Below are 10,047 nucleotides of genomic sequence, written 5' to 3'. Positions count from 1 at the left end.
TGATGTAATGATTAAATATAGTTCTCAACTCCATGAAAGAATAAGACAGAAAACAAAATTGCTAAAAAAGACCCAGGCTAGGGCCCATAGAATAAGGGAGGAAGAAGGAGAAAGATACTCTTTTTGGCATGGCCTTTAAAACTTCATTCCTTGATAGAAAGTGATTTGCTACTAAAAATATCTTATTTCTATCAAGATGGAATAAAACCAACCATGTCCACTAATATTGTAGAAGTCAATGTAACTGAGTCATTTGAATTTCAGGAAAAAGTGGCTCAAGAAACACTGGAAGGCCACAGAGGCATGATGTTTTCTCTCTTGATTGCTCTTAGATTTATTACTGCAGACATATCGAGGCTTATGACACTATAAGTCTATAAGGCTACAAGTTGGTATGTTTAGCAATAGTTATGCAAACATATGTTTACATTAGGGGGTAGCTGGAGAAGAGGGTACTTAGACGTCTCTCTGTAAATGTAAGTCACAGCCAAATCTTCAAGGCTTGCAGCAATGGTTATCTAATTTCCATGCAGCCTACACCTTTAGAAAGTAAAATAAATTGAGACCCTTCTCAGAGGAAAACAAAACTAAACAAAACAAAACAACAAAAAAAAATATTAAAAAAACAGGAAATGGTCTCCTTGTCAGGTAGAAATGTCAATATTAGACATTAGATAACCTACATAACTTGTATAGGTCATAATTCTTGAGGTTACCTAATATCTCAAATTTCTTTTTGAGGGAAAGTTAAAATCATTTTCATGTATAAACTATTGAACATGAGCTCATTAGATACAGGCTAAAAAATAAAAAAGAATATTATGTACTGATGTACAGCAAAATAAGACCCTGTTTTGAAAAGATGTAAGGTCTGGACTGAATGGAGATTTGATGCTTAGAATCTTGCCTAGCCAAAGAGATGACCATTGTATAGATAAAAGCATGGATCTAGTAGAAGAAAAAAGAGTTGTGTTGTATAATGGGTGGAGGGAGAAGTAAAATAGAACGGGCAGTTGATTTTAATAAGAAACCTGTTGAAGAAGTAAGAATTTAGGAACTAAAGAGACAATATCATATTCTCCAGTGAAGAATCACTGAAAAAACAGTAAGATAAACATGATTACTGAATTTAGAAGTTACTTTTCTCTCATTTCAAAAGCAAAAAGATGATCCAGAACACATTTGCTCAAAAAAACACCTTATATGTAACTTCATATACTAGGAACATTGGGAAAAAATGAAGCTCATTAAAGTGGTCACAAAAAAGCCTAAAACCTTAAGTACAAAAATGAGTAATTCTTCAATATGATATAAAACAATATGATATAAAAATTTGAAAACTACATTAAATGTTCATGAATAATTAGTTAAATGCATCTATATGATAAAATACTAGCCGTCAAATAATATATACTTAAAGTAAAAGATTTCTGTAAGAGGATGGGTTACTAAATGAGTAAAGCCCCATTTCAGAAGCATTCAACCACTTACAAATCAAAAAACAAAAACAAAAAAACATACACATACACATTTGTGCACACATGCATAAACAGCCACGAAGAAAACTATATACAAGGGAAAGGTGGAAACTATGCAAGTTGGGGAAAATATGGAAAAGAGTCAAATATTATTCCTTTGCAGCTTCTGTTAGGTCCTTTAGGACAACCACCCAAATACCTGTCCCCATCATTAACTGTGTTCCAGGCATTTCTATTTAGATGCTTCACTCTCAACCCAATATATGTAGAACTAAGATCATTAGTATCTTACTTCTAAAATAATGATCTTCTAGCAAATCTTCTATTCCTGTTTATTCTAGTAAATCATTTTCTTCTTCCTTCCTTCCTTCCTTCCTTCCTTCCTTCCTTCCTTCCTTCCTTCCTTCCTTCCTTCCTTCCTTCCTTCCTTCCTTCCTTCCTTCCTTCCTTCCTTCCTTCCTTCCTTCCTTCCTTCCAAGAACATTTTTAAATGCTTTCCTCTTCTCACATATCAATCAACAAAACCTGGCCCTTTGCCATTTAATCTGACATCCATCACTTTCTTCTCCCTCTATTGCTCATCCCAGGTTAGATCCCATCACCTCCACTCTGCATTACTGAAATTATCATCTAATTATCATCATCTAATTATCACCTATGCTTCTCATCTCCCCCTGCATCTCTCCACTTCCCTCTCCCGCACTCCCTGCCTCGCTTGTTCCCTCCTCACTCTTTTTCTCTCTCTCCCTCCCTCCACTTGATATTTTTAGCTCATTATTGCCATACTAATCTTATAACTTGATCATTTCACTTTCTTGCTCAAAATTTTTCACTTGCTTCCTACAGTGAGTTGAATGATAGTCCCCCAAAAGATATATCCATGTCCTTACCCCCGAGAAACTGTGACTATGACATGATTTGGAAAAGGGGTCTTTGCAGATGTAATTAACAATTTCAAGATGAGATCATTTTAGATTATGCAGTTAGGACCTAAACTCAATGACATGTCCATATAAGAGATACACAGAGATTAATGAGAAGGCTATGTGAAAACAGAGGTAGAGACTGGAGTTAGGCAGCCACAAGCAAAGGGGCACATAACTAGCCAAGACAGCTGATCCTCTTGAAAATTTAAAGGATCAAATAATGAGAATGAGAAATAAATAATGGATGAACATTTCCAGCATAAAAGAAAACTAGGAATTTAAAGTTTGAAGGCATATGTTGAGAAGCAACAAGTTTTAGCAGGATATTTTGAATCTACTAGAAATATGCCAGGGAAATTACCAAACAACAATGATTATAATAATATTTGAAAAACAACCAGAGAAAAACGACAAATTACCCATAAAGAATCAACAATGCTGTCACTGACAACAGATGCATGAAAATAGAGTTAAAATAACCCCTCTTGAAAATTCTCAAAAGTAGTTTTACTTGAAAGGTATCAATGCATTGCATAAAATGTCAACACTTATAAAACACAGACCATATGGCATAGTCTACATCAACCAGACTACAAAGAAACACAGGATGCATAGTGCTGAGCACTGTGGGAATTACATGCATAAGTGATTATGTACGGGTGTATAGACACCTGCACATGTACTTCTATGTAACTGTATACATAGATATACATACACAAACACGCAAATAAACATATCCAGCCCAGTCACAACATGACTTCTTCTAGGAATTTACAATCTAGCTAAAGAGACAAAACTAACATACACGAAGGAATGGAAGAGCAATTGGACTTGGCTAAGTATTACTAACGGCATCAACATCAATAGATGTTCAGAAGTGAGCAAGATCAGTAGTATGACCTGGGGTAAAAAGAAAAACTGTGAATTATATTAGGCCTCAAAATTTGTACCCTAGCTTAAAAAGAAAGGTGAATTCAGAGTGAAGAGATGAGCAGAGTATGTGGTACTGAAATAAGGACATCTAGATTCCAACAAGGAATGTATTTCGAACTAGTGGGAAATAAAGCTGAATAGTTAGTTTTTCAACAGATTATGGCAAATCTTTGGAGTCCAAAAAAGAAAATTACCAACTCCTGAGATCAATAAAGGTAATAAGTAAAAGAAAGTAAAACTCATTTTAACTTACAACTTATTTATGACTCATAACACATCGTTGATATTTTCCATTACCTTTGATGTCCCTTTAGTAGAAAAATATAAACCAGATCTTCTTAGAAGGAAGTAAATCTTTTTCCAGGACTTCTTTCCCTGTTCTTTTGCATGTAAGAAGCCATGGATTTCAGGATATGTGTTTGAACTCAGAAATATCTGGAAGAAAAATCAGACACTCTCATACTGTTTTTGAATCAATTAGATTATAGCCTTATACTAATCATGTTAAGATTTCAAATACGAACATGTAAAAGCTAACAGTGTTAATATCACTTATATATACCACTACAAAAATGACAATAGGTATACAACAGAAAATAAATCAGTTTTTTTGGTAACATGAGGCAAATTCCAAATGAAAATACTTTCACAAAATATACATTCTAAGTCATCAGTACTGAGTCAAACACCAAAATTATAAGCTATTTGAACGTCCATCTGAAATGCTGAGTTTCATCTACAAAGTCCTGATATTTTTCATCCTTTTCTATGATTTTCCCTGAGAACCCACCAACCTCAGCTTCATATGGTATAAGACCACAATCCTAAAAATTAATAAGAGATTGAAGCCACGTTCACCCTCCTTGATAAGAGTAAAGCAAACAATCTCTTCTTTGTATACTATGGTTCTCAGTTATGAGTAGGTATGGCAAGTTGTGTTTTCCAGAGAGAATTACAACAAAACCTTCAGCCCCATGTCTTCTTCTGCAAAGCAATCTTGGCCCCGAATGGAAAAGAGGTGGAGTCTGTTTCTCCACCCCACTTGAATCTGGCCAAGGCTGTGGCTGCTTTCACCAATAGAATATGGCAGAAGTGACAGTTAGCCACTTCTAAAATTACAGTCCTTAACTAGCCTGATGGCTTCTACATCTTAACTCTTGGAAGCTAGCTGTCACATAAGAAATATGAATACCCTGAGATAGCTATGTGATGAGAAGCCCAGTGTAACTAGGAAAGCCTTGGAGGCTGAGAAACCACATGGAGAGACAGATAGGCCACGGAGTACCAGGCACGTGTAATGAAAATCCAACTTATAAGGGGTTCTTCAGTCCCTTTGTGAGTTGAACAGCCATCTTATAAGGGGTTCTTCAGTCTCTCTGTGAGTCACTGTGTCTCGGAGATGACCCACCCAGCTAAACCCTTCCCAAATTCTTGACTCACAAAATTGCAGGCAAAATATGAGCAAGTACTTAAGTTATTATGGTTCAGAATAGTTTGTTACACAATAATAATTAACTGAGACATGTGTTGGTCAGAAAAACAAGAATGAAAAGAAATAATTTTGAGTAGCTGTGCTAAGCATCCTTAATAAGACAGTGAAAATGCATTAGCATCTCATTAAAAGAAGAAAATATAAATCCCTATGAATAAACAAACGCAAAATGGAAAAACTGAAAGTAAAAGAAATTATTAGCTAAAACAATGCAACATATTTTAAAAGGCTATTCAGGGAAATGCTCATAGCGGATATTTATGGTTTTTTAAGTAAATTACTAAAAACAATTTTAACTTAATGAGCCACCGATATTAATTAATTGACATGCAAAACAGGCAAGAAGGTTTTTTAGTTTGAGTGCTTTCCAAGTTATTAAACCAAACCAATTAAATTTTAAAAAGGGAGTCATACAGGTCATACTAGAAAAAGAAGAAACATTTTAAAAACTGGAAACATTGCCTCAATGGAAAAAAGAGGTCAGGGGCACATGCAGGACTATCTGATTCCAAAGCTATGGCTTTCTTTCTATTATAATTTAATATTAAAGTAATATAACTAAAGTAATATAACTATTATAGAAGAATCGAAAAGGAGGCAGAAGAAAAACTCCAACCCAGCACCCTGTCATACTCTAGTGGAGAAGCAATGAGAAGGCCTAGAGCTGGGGTGCTGGGCACGGCTGCTGTTATTTACCCTAATATGCTGATGGGATATCTCTGAAAACCCAGTACCATATAAATAGCTTTTTAAAAAATCTCTTGAGATAATCATATTTATTAAAAAATTCTGAAGTACAAAAATGAAATATAACCTACTAAAAAGCCCACAGAAAACAAATCTGTGATACTCAATATATTTACCAATATATTTATATACCAACATATGTAAAGTAATATCCATATTGAAAGTATTTTTAAAAAGAAAATATTAAAAGGTTTCTTCATTAAAGATCAAAGAATATTGAGTTAGTTTGGCGATGCCTAGGACTTAGATCAAACAGCAACCATTATAAAGATACTGCCCAACATTATAAAGATATATAAAGGTAACAACTATAGAGCTTCTGATGTAAAATCTACTAATCTATCAAAAAATAAAGCAAAATAACTAAAATTCTTTTACTGCAATGAAAATGACTTGGAATATGATCACCTAACGCTACTTCCAGTTTGGAAGAAATGAGCCCAATAAATGCAAACTAAGGAGATTTTTAATTAAATAACCGGTACTCTTAATTCAGCTAAGATATTTTACAATTCTACTCAAGTATTGCTATCATAGCTATTACAAATGTTAGTATATGAAATAGATATATTCTATATCTTTTTCTCCTTTCATTTAATTGCTAAATATTTTATCACAAGACTGAAAGCATTTATTATAAAAGTTAATACTAAATATATGTTAGTAAAATGTCTACAATTTACTGGGAATTTTGATTTTTCAAAAGACTAACTTTAAACCCATCACAGAGCAAAACTCTGTGAGTTTCCTTTCTTGATACACATTTTTTAAACGTTTAAAATCTTTTGACAATTGGCCAAAACTGGGAATAATCATATTGCTAGAGGGCCTTATTAATTTAGGGAATTCTTTATCCAGATTTTGCTCTTTTCTTTTCTTTCCTATTCTTTTCTGTTTGGTTTTACCTCCAGCAAAACTTAATCATTCAAGGCATAACATTTCAAAATCTGGGCATTTATAAGTATCAACCTTAAAGTTTCCCTTTATTATGTTATTACTTACATACTTTAATGAAAATATATTTTACCTGCAAAATCTGTGTAGGGGATATTTCACCATTGGTTTCAGTTGCAAAAGACACCATGTGCTCTGGAAAAAAATACTGACAAAAAGATAGAGGTTACATTATCCCAAAATTCATGCTAGGAAAGATTCAATTATGACCATTACAGTAATCTGAAACGAAAGTTCTTTAAATCAGTCTGTTGAAAATCTATCCAAAATGTTTTTAAAAAATGCCAGTCCCTGGACTCTACCTTTAGGTATTTTAATGAAACGCTAGGAGTAGGGCTCAAAGAGTAGCATGCTAATGATGCTAATGCAGAGAGATCCATGTAAGTAACAAAACAATGCCCTCAGGTTGACAGTATGCTTGCTCCCATATCTCTTCCCAAAGTCCTGCAACCACTTTAGCAGGTACTAAAAGACTCACCACAATTTTATAAAGTCAAGAGTATACTCAAGGTCACAGCCCACAGTGTATAGGAGCCAGGACTTAAACTAGGACCAGGGAGCTAAAACTCTAGTCCATTCCACCTACTGTTTTTCCAAAGTTGTTTAGCTATACAATTCATGGGCAGCAAAAAGGAATTGTCTGAAAAAAGGAATTCCTAGGCTTCATTCCTGAAGTATCTGATTCAGTAGGTCCAGGTAGGTCCTGGAGCTATGTTTGTAACAAGCACTCTCCTCCTCCCTCAGGTAATTTTTATGATCAGACAAGTTTGGGAAAATATATTCTACTATATTTCCTCTAGGACAGGGTTTTTCAACAGTAATTCTATTAACATTTGGTCTAATAATACTGTATTGTGGGGGGCTGTCCTCTGCATTGTAGGATGTTTAGCAGTATTCCTGGCCTTCCTCACTAACAGCTCTCCCTAATCCAGTTATGACAATAAAAAATGTCACCAGATATTGTCAAATCGACCCCCATTTGAGAACCACTTCTCAAGGACTATAATATGAATGTACTGCCTTGTTTAAAAAAAAAAAAAAAAAAGACAAAACCAAAATCAAGCACTAAATATGTGTCTTTAACTATGACTTTTAAATTCTTGCTTTTAATAAAGATTCACAACAAGAAAACAGTTCTCCTTCAAATTCTAATTCTATTTAATTTTTATTAGGACTCTTATTTTCTTTGTCAAAGATCATCAATTACATTTCTACTAATAGGTTCAAATAAAAGAGAATATAAGAAGTCTTTAAGGATTTGAAAATATCCTATTATGGTGAGTATCATATATTTTTCATAAAGGATCATTTCAATCCAATTATCTAAAACAGTATAAAAATATGCTACAGCTACAAAGACAAAAACAATTTAAAATAATGAGCCCAGAGGCTATTCTGACTTCTCCAGATCTCTAGTCTTCATTAGAAGGTGACATACATTTATTTTCTTTTAAGGAGAACTACAATGAAAGTAGTAATTACTAGATAATGCACTGGTCTTTATCTCATTTCTACTTAGCTCAGTAATTATTGCACTGAAAACAAAATAATTTGGAACAGCAAGATTCATGTCAATCTTTAATTTCTGGATAAATGAAAATATACCCAACAATCATCAATCTGTTTTTACTTTAGAAATTTTCTTATTTAAATATCTTAAATCTTTCAAAAGTGTTAGTCTATAATATTTTGGAACCTGCTTGAGGATATCTAATAATTAATTCACCAAATCAAATGTATAGTTTTTTTTTATTAAAAAAAAAAAAAGCAGCAGTAGTTTCCCAAAACTGTGTATCTGAATTTCTGTGATGATGTCAACTAATCACTGTTAGAGTAAGAAGAAATGAGACTATAATTGTACAGAACCAGAATTTTTACCTACAATTTATAAAATAAGGAATTGTATTTTATTTATAGTAACTCTTCTTCACATAAAATGAATTTAACTATTTCATTTATTTTCCATAACTATTAATGGGGATTTCACTTACCATTGGGTTTTTAAAGAATTCATATTTGGCATAATTTTTTCTAAAGTATAGCTTATTTTCTTCTTCCATTCCCCAATTAGATAGCACTTCAACCACCAGTTCATGGTCTTCTATTATTCTTTCTGTAAAGAATGCTCCAGTGAGTATGTACATGGATGGATGGATGGATGGATGGATGGATGGATGGATGGATGGATGGATGAAAAGACAGACAGACAGGTAGGTAGACAAATATATATATATGGACATATATATCTCCATACAACTATATCAAATATATTATGTATGTATGTATCTTTAATAAACATAGCAAATTTCAACTCAATTCTGAAATAGCCAGATTGATAAAATTTTCATTTATTTTAAATTAGTAATGTTGATTTTTATATAAAAGCAGACTAACCTAAAGAGAAAAATAATATCAAATATCACAATGTACTTTTTGCTAATTCTCAATCTCTCAATCTTTTATTGCTATGTAAATTATTAAGTTTGATAACAAATCTGCATCAAGAATATTGAAGCTTTTCTTTTTCTTCAGTTCATCCTGTTGCCAAAATTAAAATCTGTGCCAAAATTAAAAGGATGAACAATTCAGCCCATGAAGAGATAAGAAATTTTGGCAGGTTCAACATGCACTTAAGACACATAATCTGGATAGTTGAGTAAAATTAAAATAAATGCTTTAAAAGGAAAATGTTAATGCAAGTACATACAATTTATTAAGAAACCTAATTTCTTGTGGAACTTTATACTTTATACTTTCAAAACTAATGTTTAGGCAAATAATGTTTTGTATTACAAAAGTAATTAGGTAGAGTGGAAAGGCATTTAGGAGGAAAAGCACTTATATGAAATAATCAATGACATCTTTAAAGAGGTGAACATAACAAGTAAAATACCTCTTTAATAAGAAATTGTGACATTCATAGCAGTACTATTCATAATAGCCGCAAACTGGAAACTACCAAAATGTTTATCAACTTAAGAATGAATAAGTTAATTGTGTAAAAGCACATGGTGGAATATATACTACAACAACATGCAAATGTATGAATAAATTTCTCAAACATAGTATTAAATGAAAAAAGTTGTACATAAAGACTACACGCTACATGTCCACTTATAAAAGGTTCAACGCAAGTATAATAAACCTGTGGTATTAGAAATCACAATAATGGGGATAGTGCGTGAGTGAGCGGAGACAAAAAGGGAACCACTGGGTGTGAAAAATATTCTGTTGATCTGGGTGTTGGATACTCAGGTATGTGCAACATATGAGAATTCATCAAGTTGTCCACATATGGTTTATTCACTTTTCTAAGGTATGTCACACTGCAACAAAAAGTTAAAGAAAAGTAACTGTGAAATTACTAACACAAAACAGCCAAATAAGGAATTTAGAAATCTTCTGCTTTTTTTTAGGTGCTTCTAGAACCTTTTTGAAAAGTCTCTGTCTCTCAGAAATTCAACACTCAGTAGTGATCTGTGACCTATAACACATGAACACTTGAAAGTAATTCATA

General features: G+C 32.9%; 1 protein-coding gene across 2 annotated transcripts in view; it reads right to left on the bottom strand.

The window, feature by feature from the left end:
* The window catches only part of GRB14 (growth factor receptor bound protein 14), a 113,134-nt gene that overhangs the window by 16,804 nt on the left and 86,283 nt on the right, over positions 1-10,047 (bottom strand). For both annotated transcript variants that reach the window (XM_011358389.2, XM_011358395.2), the window contains 3 exons: positions 8,522-8,643; positions 6,604-6,678; positions 3,635-3,772 (listed from right to left, as the gene is read on the bottom strand). In XM_011358389.2, the coding sequence (XP_011356691.1) occupies positions 3,635-3,772; positions 6,604-6,678; positions 8,522-8,643 (335 nt within the window). The remainder of the gene's footprint in view (positions 1-3,634; positions 3,773-6,603; positions 6,679-8,521; positions 8,644-10,047) is intronic.

This window comes from Pteropus vampyrus, unplaced genomic scaffold, assembly GCF_000151845.1.
Source record: "Pteropus vampyrus isolate Shadow unplaced genomic scaffold, Pvam_2.0 Scaffold2, whole genome shotgun sequence".
In the NCBI taxonomy this organism is placed as follows: domain Eukaryota; kingdom Metazoa; phylum Chordata; class Mammalia; order Chiroptera; family Pteropodidae; genus Pteropus; species Pteropus vampyrus.
Note: the sequence above shows the minus strand (reverse complement) of the source record. Positions and strands in the feature narration are given on the sequence as shown.